The sequence below is a fragment of the Solea solea genome, chromosome 6, assembly GCF_958295425.1.
Source record: "Solea solea chromosome 6, fSolSol10.1, whole genome shotgun sequence".
Classification (NCBI taxonomy): Eukaryota; Metazoa; Chordata; class Actinopteri; order Pleuronectiformes; family Soleidae; genus Solea; species Solea solea.
The window spans coordinates 9,534,824-9,554,057 of NC_081139.1; the positions used below are offsets into that span (position 1 = coordinate 9,534,824).

The 19,234-nt window shown below is 40.7% G+C and overlaps 1 protein-coding gene across 2 annotated transcripts; it reads left to right on the forward strand.

Annotated features, from left to right (window-relative positions):
• The first annotated feature begins 565 nt into the window (after positions 1-565).
• draxina (dorsal inhibitory axon guidance protein a) lies at positions 566-17,392 on the forward strand. 2 transcript variants are annotated; one of them, XM_058630572.1, is made up of 7 exons: positions 566-726; positions 8,315-8,802; positions 9,835-10,058; positions 13,950-14,070; positions 15,049-15,141; positions 15,991-16,080; positions 16,230-17,392. In XM_058630572.1, the coding sequence occupies exons 2-7, from the start codon at positions 8,337-8,339 to the stop codon at positions 16,340-16,342; spliced, it is 1,107 nt and encodes a 368-aa protein (XP_058486555.1). In that variant the 5' UTR covers positions 566-726; positions 8,315-8,336; the 3' UTR covers positions 16,343-17,392. The 2 variants fall into 2 exon arrangements, with proteins under 2 accessions (XP_058486555.1, XP_058486553.1); XM_058630570.1 differs by having other exon boundaries at positions 567-726; positions 8,312-8,802.
• Positions 17,393-19,234: the final 1,842 nt, after the last annotated feature.

The window sequence follows — 19,234 nt, forward strand, 5'->3', positions numbered from 1 at the left end:
TTCTCTGGTTTCTTCCCACAGTCCAAAAACATGCAGAGGTTAATCCAGTGTTTCCAACACACCTTCAAATGGTCAGCTCGTCATCAAGCTCTGCAAAAGCCTGATAACGACCCATTCATTAGAATCAGGTGTGCTGGAGCAGGGCAGCACCTACAACATGCAGGGCAGTGGGTCCCCAAGGATCAGGTTTGAGAAACACTGGGTTAATTGAACACCGTAAATTGCTCATATTGTAAATGCGTGAGAGAATGGTTGTTCTCGTCCAGGTCCAGGGTGTACCCTACCTTTTGTCCCCAGTGACCCTCATGTGGAGGATAAAGGGCTAGACAATGGATGGATGGACTGTCTTTTCATGGGAACCCAGGAAGAGTATCTGTTGCCTTGTGTCCCAATAATCCCAATAAACTAAGACTAAACTACTTTTGTGTCCCTGCTGGGAGCCATGTTTGCAGTGGGAGGAAATAAACTTTCAAACAGTGGCCAACCCCCTGTCTTCCTTGTCTCACCTGCTGGGACAAGCCCATCCAAGATACAGCCTGTGGTCCCGGCGTGGACGCGCACTTGGGAGGCGCGCACACGGAGCCAGTAACTCTGCTCACAGTCCGGATGCTCTCTGTGCTCGTGGAGCGACTACAGACGACTGCGCTGTGTCGGTCCTCGCTGTCTCTCTACAGCCATATGACTGATCCTTGAGCAACATACAAGAAGACATCCAACAGCACGGAGGTAAGGAGACATCTTTACTGCAAGGAAAGGAGATGGATGCACTGTGTTATTCTCACATGTGCGTGAGTCGCTTAATAGCGTTCTGTGGGTTTCGTTGTACCCGTTAACCTGCTCGCATCGTCGCTCGTGGTTTTACTGAGATGCTGAATGAGTTTGCAGTCACTTCACGACAATCCGTTACCTTTTATAATGTTTAATCATTCACAAATAAAGTCCTCATCATCAGTATGATACTGTATGTGGCTCCAGGTGATGAATGAGTGAGACTGCTGTGGCCCATCACCCCCTGCCTGACTGTACCATGATTCCCATCTGTGCGTAAAAGCGCACCAATGTCTCATCCTAACATGTCACAAAAGTGGAAAAAAAAAAAAGGATAAAGAAGCTGCGAAGACTCACTGTTTTCAAATAGTGAATTAAACTTAGTTTTGTACTGAGGGAGTAAATCCTTCAAATCCGATAATCAGTTTAAGTTTTGTGCTGTTGGTGGTTGCTGTCATCATGCTTTTAAACCAGATTAACATCAGGAATTTGGCGGATGAACAGAGAGGAAAAGCAGAAATGATAACAGCGATTATCTCTTCCCAGTGTTGATCACTGAACACTAGTGTGTGTACTTGTATTTTGTCGCCTCTTTTCTGGTATAAACCTTGACTTAGGTTTTTGGTAGAACCTCATTTCTTTTGAATTGTGGTTAGTGAAAGGTTAGGGTTAGACATTAACTGGTTATGGTTAAGGTGAGGGATATTTCTTTGTTTGGGTGTTGGTGTTGATTATTTACAGGTCAGTCAGCAGGGAAGCAGTAAACATGAGGAGGAGTCACAACAAACTAGAGCTGCAACTAACCATTATTTTCATAATCGATTCATCTGTCCATTATTTTCTCCATGAATCGTTTGGTCCATAAAATATAATGTCTTGTTTTGTCCACAAACCAACATGATTAACTTTTAATGATTTCTTTGTTATCCAGAGCAAAGAAATGAAGAAAATATTCACATTTAAGAAGCTTAAACATTAATAATCGATTAATCAATTAATTGTTTCAACAAACCTCAGATCCAGTCCAAAGTGAATTATAAGAAAATGAAAAGTACACAATGACCAACATCATTTAACATTTGAGCAGAAGTGAATTGCGTTGTCTTCTGATACCTGTAAAAAAACATTAATCTCTTCCTGATGTTTTCCAAACTTTTTATTTTGCCTTTGGAAAGATATTCAATTCAGCAAACCCCAAAATAAATCCCCTGCAAACCCATCTGTGGTTGCTGACGCAGCCTCTGGGAATGACAGCAGTAGATGATCTAATCCAAAAGTATCAAACAAGGATTTGAACACATTTTGAAAAGAGCTACACTTGGTTTCTTTCGGTCATTAGACAAGCAAATCTCTTTTTCTGTTGTTCCCCGTTTTGATTTGCGGCCAAAAATGCTGCACTGCTGAGCGTCCATCCAGTCTCTAGCACTAGTGGTGAGAAACTTGCCTCGGACGTCACTGCCAAGCGTGGCTGCATGTGTTTGATCAAGACTCTTTTCAACATTGGCAGCCACTCAATGCTGCTCACTTCCACTAACAGGGTGGAGGAGGAGGATGATGAGGAGGAGGAGGAGGGGGGAGTTTGGGTTCATATAACATGTTTGCATGCTTCACTTGATCATCTGCAAACAGAGTTTGCCCCCTCTGACCGGTCAAACTGTTCCCATGCACAACATCCACACACAGAGCCAGGTGTCCACATTTCACGCTTTTGAAAAGGACAAGTTTTGTTGTTGCTTTTCAGAAGCCAAAGCTTTGCAGGTTTTTTGTGTGTGGGTTTGCGGTTGATTCAGCTGGTGTCATTATCTGCCACAAAAGGAAAGATGCCAGTGACACTTTGTAATAATTAAGACGGGACAAATCCTCCCTCTTTCTCCCCCCCCCCCCAATATCTCTCTGTCTCTCTCCACCACTTTGATTCCTGTTTCGTTTCCTGCCTCCTTGTTTGTGTCTCACTTCGTTCTTTCACCCTTTCCACTCTCTCTCAGCATTACATCTTATTTTTTTTTCTTTCTTCTCAGTTTCTCCCCCCCCCCCTTTTCCTCATTCCCATCCTCCTCCTCCTCCTCCTTCTATCTTTTGTCTCTTTCATTCTCCCTCCTCTCTGTGGGATGCCTCTTTCTGTGCTTCTGGTGCTGTTTGTGTCTCACACATTTTTGGAACATGCCTATATGTGAGTGTTTGGAGGAGGTTTCCCCGCTGTGTGTGTCAGTGTGTGTGCGTGCACTGATTGCAACACAGAGATAATCTGTGTGTGTGTGTGTGTGTGTGTGTGTGCAGGCATTGGTGCTCATAAGCAGGCGATAAGGGCCGCGTTGTCGACTGTCAACGGCGACAATGTTGTGGTCTCGCCACACATCTGTTGTACCTGTGACCAAATTACCAGTGAATCACTCGGTGTCTTCCTGCTCTCCGCCTCATCTCACTTGCTGACAGATGGACCCTCCTTATGGCTCTTGTTTTTTTATCACCCCGTGTTGCTTCCTGGGGCCTCCACCATCCAATACCCACCTCAAAGCTGCAAAGAGCCTTCTAATCAATTGGGGAATTTCTGCAACATTGTTTGCTGGGGATTTTGAGAGACAAAGCACTTTTAAAACGCTGAAGTCAGTGGTATTGGCCTTTGAGGAAATTAAGTTTAATGGTGTTAACTGCAGTTTGGGAGAGGTGTTGTTTATTATGCAGAGGCTTTAACAGAGGCTGTTATTTGGAGGCTTGTTAGTGAGTTGATGTTTATGAAAATCCAAAAGGCATCACATATGCAGTGGTTTTTACTTTACGACAGGGAGCAACGGTTTTGACAAATACATTTGTTTTTCTTTGTGACTGATTGTATATGGTGATCTGCTGTGATTTGTTATATTGCTGCTGCACAGGGATCCATGCAGCCTGTGCGGTCATGCACTCCTAAAGTCCCCGTCTGACGTCCTGTTGTTAATTTGCAAACGAGCATATTTGTTCCAAAATCAGATTGAGTGATGAATGTGTGTTTCACCATCTTACGATATATCAAGTAAATGTGTCCTGATAGGAATCTCTGCGTGTGGCCTCTGCATGACATCATAGTTCTGCTTCAGCTGTCTGTTTCTGGAGCCTTTGTTTGCTGGATTCTTATGGCCCCGCTGGTTGCTATGAGAGATAAAACAACAGGAGCAGATGGCTCCTGGAGGTTTGGTGTCACAGCAGGTGAAGCACACACACACACACACACACACACAGAGTTTAATTTGAGGGTGGCCTCCTGCTCTGCCTTGCTGCTTTCCCTGCTCACCTTGCTCATCACAGACACAGATCTGGATCCACTCCGTGTTAAGTATATTTTTGTTGTGTTACAGAAGGAACTGACCACACAGAGGTCTCTGATCTCATCAGAGCTTAATCACCCAGCCTCTAATAGTGCCTGCCCTCTTTGCAATTTCTTGCAAGATTACTTCATACTTGCTCTGCATTTCTCTCTGGTGGCCACCTCATACTGTTTTCGTTGTACTCATAAAAAGCTCTCGGTCCACACACACACACATTGTGTTTTCTATGAAATGTTAACCATAATAATCCAATTTTAACTTCTGTGCTCGTCGGCTCTCTCAAAATGTAGTATTGATTTTTTTTTGTAGCATTTGATATGTTTAATATAGACAGTGTTCTCACTTTACATTGGTGCACTCAGAGCTGTCCGAATCAGGATCAGATCACAGGCAGTTTGTGCGTTTTCTATTGCTTTTTACTCGAGAATTTCCCCTGATATCGCGAACATCCTCCCCATACTGATTTAAGTCACACAACTAAACAACTCTCTGAACGTGTATGTGCTGTCTTGTTATTATTTACACCGTTTTGTGCCTATCGTTGTGAGATTTGCCAGCGGTCAGTGCTGCATTAACGTTGATAAGGGAATAGATGCATCATTTTCAGGACTGAACACTGTTTTGCTGTTGATGAAATGTTTAAAGTGGAGCTAATCAAAACATGAATTGTTTGCGTCATTTTAAAATCACTTGTGTTCAACACAGCTTGTTTCCTACTTTTAAGAACAAAATACTTGGTTGGAACTCAAAAGGAAACATCATCTAATGTTAATATCTATTGAAAAAAGACAAGAAAAAGCAATCTTACAAATCTAATCAGGTAGATTAATTAAAGTAGAAGAAGAAGAAAATATCCTCAGATATCATATATTAAAACATTACAGTATCTGTGTGGTTTGATTACCATCACGTCTTGTTTCACATGCTGCTAAATCCTAATTTTTTTCACATTTTTGTGCAGTTTTAGTTCTTGGAGAAAACCCGTCAAATTCTTTGTACATATTCACACACATAAACGTATTCTGCCTATTATTATTCTGATACGATTAATGCGGTGAAAAGCTTTTCCTCCACCATGCCTTACTGGGTGAATGCTGCCCTTCGGTTGTGGATTCTTAAAATGTACGAGTGACACTCGTCATCTCGCTTGTTTGGCCTCTCCTCAGCAGCGGATGAATTTCCTGCTGGGCTTTACCTACAACACACAGTCATAAGTACATAAGTAGCAGTGGCTCTGGTGGAGGCCTGTGTGGTTGTGTTTGTGGCTGTTTATCACACTCCAGAGACTGTGCTTAAGACCCAGGATACCACCCAGGGTACTCCATTATCATCCTGTCCTGTGTTTCCTCAAAGGACCACCTGTTAGCGGTGCATGGGTGTCTGAAAGAAAATGAGGCACTGCTGTGCCTGAGATACTCGCCTTTTTTTTTCTCCATCACTTTTCACATGACAGCTCTATTCAGGGCCGAGGTTTGATGGAGCTTTACACATGGTGCCCTCTGTTACTATGGAGGCGTAACATCTGTCTTCATGTTGGGAGAATGAATTTTTGAAAGGTCATGTTGTTGTGGCACTGATAGACGAATGACTGGATCCATGCAGCGCTGAATAAAGGAACACCAACAATGTAATTACCACAAAATACTTGTTTATTGTGTTGCACATTAATATGCATCTTATTTACATCTGTGATCCCTGGACAAGGAAGTACATACTGTATATAAAAGAAGAAAACAAAAACTCACCGCCCTTTTGTATATGGTTTCTGAATCAACTATTAACATATGTTATACTTGGTAGTAAATCCGAGTCACGCTTTCTGGATGTTTTCCTGCTCAAATCAAACTTTTGCTCGTGCAGGATCCAGAGCACACGACACTGGCAGCACCTCCAGTGTCAAACAGGCAGGAGTGTAAATCCTGGCTACACACTTTGTGCATGACATGGTCGATTTCCTGTGCCCACTGACACTCTGAGGCCTATTTGGAGAAAAAGATGTCACCTCAGCGGCCAGCTGCACACTCTTGTTTGCCAAACTGCACAGCTGGTCGAGTTCCCAAAGGCCAGCCGACGCAGTCTGCCTTGAAATCCCCCGGGGGTGCTGCCTCCTGCTCTGACACCGCCAGCATCCTCTGACACACGCACACACACACACGCACGCACGCACGCACGCACGCACGCACAAACATTTTAAGAAACACCTAAATAAGCCACTGTAAACTCAAGATTGTCTGTTTTCACCATCTTGAGTGCCAGTGTGATAAACCTTATAAACTCCCTCCCTAACACCACCTCACACACACACACACACACACACACACACACACACACACACACACACAAGCTATCACTAGCAGCTCAATACCTCTCCCTCATTGATTTTCTGTACGCCTCGCGCTGTCGTTTGTCTTTTAACACAAAAGAGACTCCTGCCTTAGCACCATAATGACGCTGCATGTGCTTGTCGCAATGGATTTTCTCAACCTATTAAAATGGAGGACAAAAAAACCAAAAACTAAACAAAAACCCCAAATGACATTTACCCAAACGTTCATCATCTTTTTTCAGACCAACAAGAATTGGTGTTTGCTTTCTCTGGTGGTGGTGATAAATATGGTGGTGAAAATACTATATTTTCTTTTCCTTTAAATTAACATCTTTTTCATTTATGCTCTTGTTTAACATGTTGCTGCAAACATGAAAGTGGGGATTGTTAAATGTAAGGAGTCAAACTTCATATTCATATATATTCATTCTATTGTCATAAAAATATCCTTAAATTATGCATAAATGGCCCCAAGAAACTGTTTGGCTTTAAAAGCTCAAAATGGAAAGTCAACTAAATGTAATCATGAATATATAAAATGCATTAAATGACATTTGTATTGAGGTAGACTCACATGTAGTAACAAGGGGAATAAAAGATGGAAAAGTGTTCCCTCTCCAGTTAATATATATATATATATATATATATATATATATAACTCATGTTTGGACAAGGTCGCTGTGTAAATGCAGACACACAGAGCCTCATATTTCAGTGCAGTCCCACCTCACTGATATGTTGACTTTATTAATGAAATGTAGGCTTTCAGAGACCTTTGAGCGATGGAAGACGTGCACATGTGCGTTATCTCACGCCGGCAAAGGCAGGAAGATGAAGATGAGTCACAGGTGTCTGTCCATAATATTTATGGTTTTCTCAAACCTATACTGAGTCCAGATGAGGAGGCTGAGAAAGATGGAGTGTGAGTTGACAGTTGAGGCGATAAGAGAATGAATGCTGCAAAGGAGAGGGCACGTCGACAGTACTTTTTAGTCTGTGTCTTTTATTATTTCATTATTTGTGTTTCAATCCTTACTACTCACGCGGCACGGATAATTGTGCAGAACTCACAAAATAGACAGTTTTTATTTTTGTTCATAAAAACAAGTCAACTTTGAACTATGACGTATTTCCAAATTTCACATATTCAATCTGATTTTAAACATTTTGAGTACTTTTTCCTCAGGTGTGTTTATATAGTTGGTGAAAATAATCATTTCATCAGATTGCCTTTGTAGTGCTGAAAAAAGGGACATTAGACACTATATTGCAAATTTTTATAGCCTCTGTAAATATTGTACATTTTAAAATATGGAAAAAACTGCCAAAATGCTGTTTGTTCCACGGGTTAATTTTTTTTAACATATTTTCTGTATGTGAAACTGTATTATCAGACAGGCAACACATTTGCAAAACAAACGATAATAAAATAGTTGTCGATTAATATATATGTAAAAGTGAAAATCCACCACACAACTGAAATGACTTCACTGCCGGTGTCCTCCAGAGATTTTTTTACAAGTATTCTAAATCACAAAATGGGTGGAAACAAACATTCCCCCCCAAAAAATGTATATAACATCAGCAATATTATATTGGCATAGTTAAATCCTAAATCCCTGACAAGAGTTATTACTCCATCACACTATCTCATGATAAATGTCTGGTTATAAAGTTACAACAACCCAAACATATACTGACTGTGTGTCTGCATCACTAGAGGGATCTCGCAGCTCTTCTCTCCCTAACTGAGCCCAATATTCCTTCAAAGAACTAAGATCTTGGGTTTCATTCAGTCCATAAGGTTCAGAAGTATTTAAATCCTGAATCCAGACTTGGATTAATGTTGTGTTGTAAACTTAATACAGAATCTGTGCAGTACTGACACACATCATGTTCTTTTATATATTCCCAGCAGGTGGCGTTGTGTTGTGCAGACCATGGCTCTCTCCTGGATTCTGCTCCAGGTGTTCCTGTTCTCCACCCTGACACTGTCTCACGGCAAGAGGAGACAGTCACAAACCTCAACAGATGACAGCAGTGTCCTACAGCACCGTCCACAGAGTGTACAGGGCCACGGCAACAGCAGGGACCATGGACGGCATGGGAGCAAGAGAGCCTGGATTACCAAAGGTAGATCTGAGCTGTACTCGCACGGGGCCCTGCACCCTCTGGCCTGGCTGGAGGACGATGGGACGGGCCTGGAAGGTTTGAGCCCAGTGAGACTGGAGATGGGGCCAGGAAGGGACAGGGACAGAGTTCGAATGAATACGAGGAATCCGTCCCAGGTGCGAGAAAACCACTTGGTGGGGACAACCAAACGGAGAGGACACAGACCCGGACATGGACAGCAGTTTGAACACAGGAGACAGGGGAATCGGCGTGATAAGGGGCGACATGGTAAAGGTGAGATTTTGCTGGACGTACAGTATAGATAGAAGAGGGGATCTCCATGTGGTAACAGAACAAATAGTTCATGTAACAAGGGCTTCAGATCATATTTTGAGTCAATCCATGTGGAGGATTCTGATTATTGAAGCATTGGTAAAAACAGAAAGTGTCCCCCATTGTAGTATTTACTTTGTTTAGTTGGTGGTGATATTTAGTGGGAGTTGGCATCCACGATGTTGTTTTCTATTTTCTGTTAGTAGATATTGATTGAAATAAGCTTGATTGTGAAATTTCCCCATGTTCTGCTCAGTTAATGTTCTACCATCAGTCCATCACCAGAGTAGCAGAAATTCAGGCCTTGTCCCTGATCCTAATTGTTCTAGAGGGAAAACATGGGCACAACATGAAGTCCAAACCCCGAGTAAACCAAGAGCAACACATTAAACAAACCATGTTAAAGGCTGATTTAAAAGCATGATGTCTGCCGACAGTCCACCTTTGACTAGTTCAAAGGAAGTCTGCTGTAGCTTGGATGATCTGGCCTCTTATACTGGAACCTCCTGTTCAGGACTAATCAGTTTCTGGGATCCATATTAACACTTACACACACACACACACACACACACACAATCAGTCTATCATGCACACCTGCAACACACACACAGGAAGAGAGAGAGAGAGAGAGAATCAAGGATAAAGGAAAGTATGACCCTGGGGTCATAACTCACTACAGTCATTCTCTTATCATCACCTCTATATCAAGGTGGGGGTCAGACTAAAGCTGAGAGTCTTGATCTTGGGAACAGCAGATGACACTTTCTCATTTGGGGTTTTATCCACTTGTTATGGAGCTATGGAAACTTTCATTTAGCCAGCATCCAGAACAGCTAAGATGAAAGGTTTGATAATGTTAGATTTTGTTTAGAGAACATGTTTATCCACTAATGTGAAACATAAACTGGACCCACTTCTGTCACGTGATGTCAAATCTTATAATCTCATAACCCGTCCATTGTTGTTCCCTTTCTGTCAATCATCTCTGCACAGGGTTTCCTCTGGAGCCTGAGGAGAGGTCTGTACTCAAGGACAGAGATGTGTTCCAGGACCCTCCCTCCTCCTCCCCCTCCGCTGTTTCCCCCGCCCTGAGTGTGACCCCGCCCAGTGAACCTCCCTCCCCCATCCCAGCCATTTTTGGCTCTGGCTCCGCCATGGTTACTATGGTGATGAACGAGCATCCCCCAACAGTGCCCCCGGCCTCCACCAAACCCCAGGTAACCCCAACGAAGCCCTGGTACTTATTGAAGGCTTTGTCCGTTTCGCCTCAGTGTGGATCCAGTGTGCGGGGGAATCGGGGTGAAAATGGGCCCCATTACTGCCGTTAAGCCGCCGCAAACCTCATAGTTCATTTTGGAAATTACACCCTGTACAGCAAACGCCTGAAAGTGCTGCTGCTGAAACGCTCACTGGCTGGTGGTCACAGTTTGTGTGATAGATATGATTGAGTTCCTGATAATAAAACTTTACCTCTGGGATCAGAGTCACACAGTTCATAGACCAGCAAGAATTTTTCTATGACAGCTTTCCCTTTGCCTTTATTAGAAACTAAGTCAGAACAAAATCTATGTGACCATGGGGAGGGTTTGTGTGTGTGTGTGTGTGTGAGGCAACGCTCACTACCTTTCACATTCACTCTGATTGATGCTTCACCTGTGAGTGGAATGTAATCAGAATTTATAAGTAGAAACATTAATTACACAGTTTTTTTTTCATTCTTGGAACCGTTAGAGATGAAATGCTTAATGGAACTGAACAACAGTAGAAACTGAACAAGTGCCCACGTCATGGTTGCGTTTGTCACGGCTTCTGTTTCAAAGCACAACAGATTGTGTTGCGTTTGTGAGGAAAAACAGGATTAATGACACACTTTCTGTTATTCTACTGCTGTGCTCTGATCAAGAGAATACAACTATATATATATATATATATATATAGTTGTATTCTCTTGAACAGAGCATGTAGAGATAGATTAGATTTTGCTGAGCATGTGAAACTGTAATAATGTCCATGTTTCTCTGAAAGGATTATTAATGCCTTATTATCTATCCCCTTAAAGAGGTGGGTTCACTAAATCAAATATATACCCAACTATGACTACCTTTAAAACACTGCTTTTAAAACATTTAAAATTCAAGAAACTTTGAAGAGCACGTCTTAAAACATTTTGTTCTCTGCACAGCATCAAAAATCACCACCTGCCTCTGAGTACCCTCTTTATAATGACTACATGTGCACAGGCATTATAGATTTGGATGATGAAAAATTCACTTGAAGAGTGTTTCTCAGTCCTGGTCCCGGGGACCCACTGCCCTGCATATTTTAGGAGCTTCCTTGCTCCAACGCACCTGATTCAAATAAATTGGTCGTTATCAGGCTTCTGCAGAGCTCGCTAATGAGCTGACCATTGGAATCAGGTGTGTGGGAGCGGCGAGACATCTAAAACATGCAGGACCGTGAAGAAACCTTGCTGTAGCAACAATGCTTTTTGTCCATATTAAGACCATTGCTCAACAACTCTTACAACTTTAAGGACCGTCATGTGGGATTAGTTGCACCTGGGCTTACGTTGGATATTGCAAAAACCTGAATACCTTGAACAAACCATTACTATAGCCAGTATTTGATATGTACAGCTTTGGCCAACTGTGTGGAGAGTTCATCCAACAACAACAACAACAACAACAACAACAACAACAAAAAGACACTACAAGGTACACTGCAGCTTTAGGATAAATGAACAAAAACATTATTATTATTATTATTTTATTCAATATATGTTGTAAATTCTACACACTGGAGCAATAAATTACTCTCTTTAACTACGTAAATGACTACAACTACATATTGCCCTGGAACCACAAGCCAAACTGCAGCTTTTTAGAAGATCAATGGCTCTGAAAAGTGAATGTGTCGGCAGAAAATCCTTATCTGCAGCCCTCACATTTGCGTGTGCAGGGCTGCTGTCGTTGTCCAGCCAAAATGGACTCTTCCACTGAGAACAGTCATATTTGTCTTTAATCTGCAGTGATATTTGTAGTGGTGGCACACATTTACACTAAGGTTTGAAAGCAACTCATTGTGACTATGGCATCTCCCTCAGCCTCCCTGTGTGATGTCTGCTTGGTATTCTGAGACGCTCTGCATGTCTTTAATGTGAGAGCAGTCACATATTATTGGACAGAGGGAGGAAAAAAAAAGAAAAGAAGAAGATGTTGCCTCTGCTGAACCCAGGTTCAGTGGCACACGCGCACGGCCAGGCTTCGTAATGAATGTTCGATCTTCTGTTGATAGTTTAATGAGCAGCTGAGCAGTAATGGGCAACCACCTGCAATTAATCGGACTGATATTTACATACGGCTTCATTTCCTGAGAGTCAGAGGAAACAAGTATGGATCTGTTTGCAGGAAGAGCTTAGGTTTTTCATTGATTCAATATTCCTCAAGAGAGGCCCCAAGGTCTTGATTATACTGTTTAACATTTCTATTTTCGTTTCATCTCTTCAAAGAAAAAGAGCAGAGGAAATGTTATATCGCAGAAAGTTACCGCTCAAAAATTGAATAGGTTTTCTTGTTTGTTTGTTTTACAGTGGAGCCATCAAAGATGCTAGTGAAACGTTCGGATTTTATATTTTATATTTTATGATGTACAGTATTTGTTGAGTTTGTAATTTATTTTTATCTTTAGCTTTCAATAAACACAGTTAAAACAACAACAACAACACTAACAGTGTATAGAACTTGCAATGTTGTAATAAACATCAACCAACCGCAGTTTGAGAGCTGAACAGTGGCTATGATGTGGAAGGTTGGACATGACAGTCAAACTGTTTTAACCCTTTAACACCTGACCCTCAAAATGTCCGTCTGGACTTTTTTACTTTACCATAAAAGGACCAGAGAATGTCCTGTAACTAAGTGCTTATTGTCCATTTTCTCAAAAATAACTTCCAATATCAGGCAGTTATTTACAATTTACTACATGTTAAAATACTGTTTTAACGATTTAAAATTGAAGAAATCAAAAAGGTGTATTCAGAAAAACACTGTAGTTGTAAATGAACTAAATGTTAAATTTGAAATTGGAACAGTATGAAAAATGTTTATGATAACATTTTCTGAGTCTTCTCATGTCTCTCATGCAAAAAACAGGCCAAAAAATGGTAACTATGTACAGGTGTTCTTCCCACTCTCTTTACCGTAATAATTACCGTAATAACCACATGTTGGCTTTGACTGGCAACTTCTCAGCTTTCAGAAAACGTTGGAATTTTTTTACAATAGCACAAACGGTTGCGTAACTACGGTAATGCAAAGTGCGCTTGTGCCAACGTGTCATCAGCGACATGCTTGGTGTTAAAGGGTTACTATTGTTAATTATTGTGTGGGGGCTTGAATTGAGGTGATGTAATGACAGAAGATGTAATGCAGTCATTCAAACTAAAACAGATAACAGCGGTTTGTACTTTGTTTGGTTTGAAATGTACAGGACTGAATGAGCTCAGTAATGTGCAAAGTTCAGTGTTCAAAGAGAACACAGAGCCTGGGGTTGTGTGCAATACATTTACGATTCAATCAATATGACTGTGTATTTATATACGTATTAACAATGCAAAAGCTGTGACATATAGTTGTGGGTAAATCTGTTCTCTGTTACCGATCGATTGGTTTTTAAGCTCTGCTCCTGCTGCTGTGTGTATGTGTCTCTCTCTCTCTCTCGACTCATTTTATGAATCAATAATGCATCACTGCTGCTCGCTGCAACACAAATCCAGTGTGTTTCATCAGGGAACAACCTGAATGCTTTCACCTGTAAAACAGAACAATCTAATCAAACAACAGTCATCTCCCTCTACTGTGGTATAATTGAAGTTTCACCCAACATTCATCTGAGGAGACAGAATTGATCTTTCTGATATATTCCCTTACACATGCACGTGCCGGTTACAATCAAATCCAGGAGTAGGTTTTTATGGCAGAATTTACACATCATGAATCTAAATGAGGATGCTGTTTTCTGATCTTGGCATGTTTGTCTTGTCCTTATCTATAGTGATGTAAATGTGCCCTCTGATATGTGATTAAACAACAGTTTTCCTCCTTATTTAGAGGTCTGGCCGTGGAAAAGAACAAGGAGAGGTGATGCCTACTCTGGACATGGCACTTTTTGACTGGACTGACTACGAAGATATGAAACCCGTGGACGCCTGGCCGTCTTCCAGGCAAAAAGGTGAATTACGAGCTGTTAGTCAACGTGTGTCAACAAAAGTCTCTGACCTCAGACGATGATTATTATTATTATTATTATATCAAGTTTTCTCAGTTGAATTAATGTAAAATAGTCTTTACAGCAATAGCACACATCAGCAGGTGTATAATGAAGTACAGAGGTGCTCTGAGCAAGAGAAAAGTCATTCAATTCTCTGCATGTTCCAAGACTAACATATTGTTTGTACGCCGTCGTAAACTGGGGACACACTACAAAATCTGGTCGTGTGTCCCGATTACCGACACAACCGCAAACACATGTTGCCAAGGGACACAGGAAATAGCGTCGGAAGACGAGGATGACACGAAGTTGCGGGAATAAAACAACGATGGCGATGAAACTGTTGCTCTTGTAGACATAAATACAAATCAGTGCAATGTTGTCGGCAAACTAAAAAACAGACAAAACAATTAAGACTTAGTAACACATGGAATGAACCAGTTGGGTTAGTGTGAACTCCCAAGTCTTTTCAGAATCAATAATGAATGTGAAAGTTGTGTCGTGTGACAGCTAATACTGTACACTTTTTTATGCACTTTGAGGTGTGCAAAGGACAGGTATGACCAAAATCATTTTATTACCAGTTCTTTTATTATTTTTTTTAATGCACTTTTTGATTTGTCATCACCTGCTGCAAATAATGTCTGGCCCTGTTACATTTTTTGGTTTGAAAATGCAGCCCAGCTGAGGTTGTAATTGAATAGTGCCGGTTTAGGTTATGACAGTCCACCCTGTAGTTGTTCAACAGTTCAATCTGTAAATAAACAATGGGTCTGGTTGGACAAGTCAGATAATACTCAATGTAAATGTTTGACTCTGGCCTTGTACACATAAACGTGGCTTCACCAAAAAGTAGCAGCTTTAAAAAGGTGATTCTTTTTTAAATGTGTAACAACTGTTGACTCAAAGTGTTGTGTTTGTTTCTTGTGTCGGCTGCAGACAAGAGGCGGAGTAAGAACCTCAGCAGCGGAAATGTGACTGCAGACGCTGATGCCGTTGAGCCGTGTGACCACCACCTGGACTGTCTCCCAGGTCAGTATGAATCACACGTGTTACTCAGGCGTAAAAAACTCAGGCGTCTCGATTGGATAAAGTCATTTTGCATAAAAGAAAGAAAGAAACATTTTGCTGCTGCATTTGTAATAAACCGTTTCAGTGACACAGAGACACAAAGCAACACCAGTGCAAAATAAACTAAAACTAAAACTAAAGGCATTTTACAGTTAAAACAGTTGCAGTTTGATAGTGTGTGGTTGTCAAGTTCTACCTTTTGACGTCCTTCCTCTACTACTCTACTACTGCTCTAAGAACTCATTTGTCCTCTCCAACACACCTGTTTCAAATGATCAGCTCGTCATGGAGCCCTGCAGAAGCCTGTTAACGAGCCCTTCATTTGAATCAGGTGTGTTTGAGCAGGGAAACATCTAGAACATGCCGGACACTCAGCGAGTCCTAGAGGACCAACACTGATCGAAAACATTTTTTCTTTTTGTTGAATGAATTACTGGCTTATTTTACCTGTTTAAGCCACAAAGTTTTCTGTCATATAATCTTTTGTTTTTTTTCCATTACTATGTTAAAATGTACAGAGGCTATAAAATGTGCAATATAGAGTGTCTAATGTCCTTTTAGACGTCCGGACTAACTGCAAAAAGCATTGACTCACTGTTATATCTCTGGTCACTTACTACAAACATACTTTAATATCATTTAAGTTTGGAGGAACACATATAGTGTTTTGGTGTCTTTATCTTTACATTAATACTGTTTTTATTACAATTTATATTATCATGCTGCTGTCAAATGTTATGGTGTTACACATGAGTTCCCTCCATGGAAATATCTATCTATATGTGTTTGATTGGTGAATTGTATGTGTAGGTTCTTGTTGTGACCTGAGGCAACATGAGTGTAAACTTCACAACAGAGGCCTCAACAACAAGTGCTATGATGACTGCATGTGCGAGGAAGGTGAGTGAGGATGACTTTGGGTTGTAATCTACCGGCATGATGTGCAACTTCTTAAGAAATAAATACCTAATATCTAATATCTAATATATTAGATATCTGCACCCACATCTCGGGTGATCTTTTGGTTTATCATGCGGTCTTTTTTCAAGGATTTCGCTGTTATGCCAAATTCCATCGGAAGCGGCGCGTGACCAAGAGGAGGGGTCGCTGCGTGGTACCAGAGTCGGTCAGCAGCGACCAAGGAGGCTTCATCACCATCTGACGACAAAGGTGAAGGAGATGAAAGGAGGAGAAACGGGAAGAAGGAAACCATGAATTCTCTCTCACGTAGAAAACAGCACAGCCAAAATGTCAAACGACCCTGCTGACAGACCAAGTGATTCAAAGTCTTTTCTCTTTTCTCATATACAGTAGCATCCAAAACCACTTCAGGTAAAACAAAGCAACATGTAGTTTTAGTTTAATCCAGCAAACCACCACCTTTAAGCACTTGATTGATGAAATAAGATTAAAATACATGAACCTTTTGGTTGCTCTAATCCAGTGTCATATTAAGTACAAAAAAAAAGATGGACTTTTAAAAGCTTGCTCTGTCAATTTCTTTTAGGAAATGGATTTTTATTTAGTTTTTCATTGACAGAAACGATCCACTGGGCTGGTGACTCATCACACAGTGGTAAACATTTTTATTTGCTTCTATTCAACACAGTTATGTTGCCATTTGTTTTCTTACATTTTAGAAAAAAAAACCTTTTCAAACACCTCTTATAAAACATTTGAATACATTCAATGTTTCTATTGACCGCAGTCAAATAGTGTTTACAGGTCATTTTAAGCAGGATGTTCCTTCTGCTCTTTTAGGCCCACTCATCTAATCATTTGTCGCTCACAGAAAAGATGCAGAAATGTTTCTGAAATACATCGAGTTGTGTGTGTGCGTGCATGTGCGTGTGTCTGTGTGTGTGTGTGTGTGTGTGTGTGTGTGTGTGTGTGTGTGCAAACTCAGCTAAAATGTGTTTCTGGACATGTTGCTCACCTGCTTCCCGACAGACATCATAAAAACTGGTTCATGCTTTTTCAACAGTTCTGTAAATATGAATGTGTTTGAATTGCCAAGAGTTCTTTTTTTCTTTTTTAATTCATTCAACTTCTCTTCACATGTACTTCACAGAATAGAAAATAAACAACGATGCCTGTTTGACCTTATGTATACATGTCTTAATATATGTTTTATTTATGAGCTACTTAAAGATGTTTATTGTGTTTCCCTGCCTTTCTTTTGTTTTCATGATTAAACACTTACTCAGATACATTTTCTGCATTTTTGCATCACTTTGTTTCCTTTGGGTAACATGTATTTAAAAATGTGTCCTAACAGCATATATTAAGACTTTAAAACAGTTACATTAAATGGCGGTTTTACCTATTTTTCCCCCCACTTTATCAAAATGAAGAATAGACTTAAAGTCATTATGATGCTGCTGTGTTTGTTCAATTAACATTGTATTACAATGACGGATTAAATTTGACCAGTTTCATTTTATTGATTCGATTTCTTTTACTCATAAAACTTGACAGAAACACAGTAGCAGTGTAGGGCTTTTATTGTCTTTGAAGGAAGTGACTTTGACGTTTATCAATTTATCAATTTTATTTCCTTTTTTCAATCCCAACTTCCTCTGTAGTTATTGTGGGAATGGGACATGTATCTCAGATTCACTGTCTCATGGATCGAATAACACATTTATCTCTGGAAATTAGTCAAAAACTGTTTATTTTTTGGGTGAAGTGGCCTTTTAATAATATATGAATACAGTTTGCATATGTAGTATATAACAGTGTTATGTATATGTTCTTGTTATATAGTAGAGCTGTAATTGCTCTGTCTGACATGTTGGAATAAATTTCGTCATCATTTACTTATATCAGCTTGTGTTTTGAAAAAGAGGGGAATCTTCTTCTATGTGCACTGACAGGACAAAGTAAAATTGTGTCACTAACGTTACAATGTATTTTGCAATCCTGATTTGGTCACATTAAAGTGACTCCAAACACTGGAGTCAGTAACAAGGCATCTATCTCGATTTCTATGTGATCAAATTAAAAGCTTGTGTCAGACGCTTTTAACGCAAAGATATTAACAAACTAATGGAAGTGTAACCAACATCTGATCATCCATGTTAATATTTGGTTAGATGGAGAGAGAGTGATGCTCAGACTGTGATTGTGGCGGCAATGATGAGTTTTTAACCCTTCCCTCTGACAGTGCTGTGGAACATACTGAGGATACCTGGCCTACAGCCAGCCAAGTGATAGATTATGTTCGGCTGCAGCTTCACATCATCAACACCACAAAGGTAAGTGTAACCTCTCTGAAGACTTGCTTCATGTAATTAATTACCCACGTCGGTAACTAACCCACTTTTTAAGATCATGGCACTCTCAAAAGAACATAAGTGAGAGGACTGTTTCATGAACTAAGGTGCAGTTTTTCTTCAGGTTTAGAGACAATGATTCACAACATTTTAAAGCGTTTGATGAAAGCAGATAAATGTCTATAAACAAAAGTGTGCATGGCAATTCTTTAAGGCAGTGTGTATAACATGACATTCAGTAGCTTGGTGTCCCAGAATAAATATTGCTCTTGTACTTTTCTGCAAGAAATCTTGATTTGTACGATTCCCCATGTAGCATATCAACATTTCTGAAGTCCAAAGATGCTTCATCCTCCACACGAGGGCCGCGTGGTGCCGGAACCCTATCCCAGCTGACATAGGGTGAAAGGCAGGGTCACACCCTGGACAGGTCGCCAGTCCATCACATGGCCAACACATATAGAGATGAACAACCAGTCATTCTCACTGATATTCTCTCTGGACTTTGGTGTGGGAGAGTGAGTGGTTTACAAACTTCAGTTTCCTGTTGGAAAAGTCTGTTCATGTCAGTGTCAGTGTCTCAGGCTGTGTCTCAAAGGCAGGGGGCGCTAACAGCACAGTCAGTGCCTCCAATAATCACACTTAAAACAACTATCTAAGGCAAGGTCCACACACACACAAGCTACTTCTAACTTTCAACTGCATCTCCGGTCAATGACGACGAGTCAAGTTAGTTTCATTACATCAATAGTTCTGTTCTACAGCCAAACAAAGTTTCC

Excerpts from the sequence above, each read along its gene's own strand:
- draxina (XM_058630572.1), top strand. The coding sequence starts at position 8,337 with ATGGCTCTCTCCTGGATTCTGCTCCAGGTGTTCCTGTTCTCCACCCTG. Across the intron at positions 10,059-13,949 it reads CGGCCTCCACCAAACCCCAG|AGGTCTGGCCGTGGAAAAGA; the intron begins GTAACCCCAACG and ends CTCCTTATTTAG. Across the intron at positions 15,142-15,990 it reads CCACCTGGACTGTCTCCCAG|GTTCTTGTTGTGACCTGAGG; the intron begins GTCAGTATGAAT and ends TTGTATGTGTAG.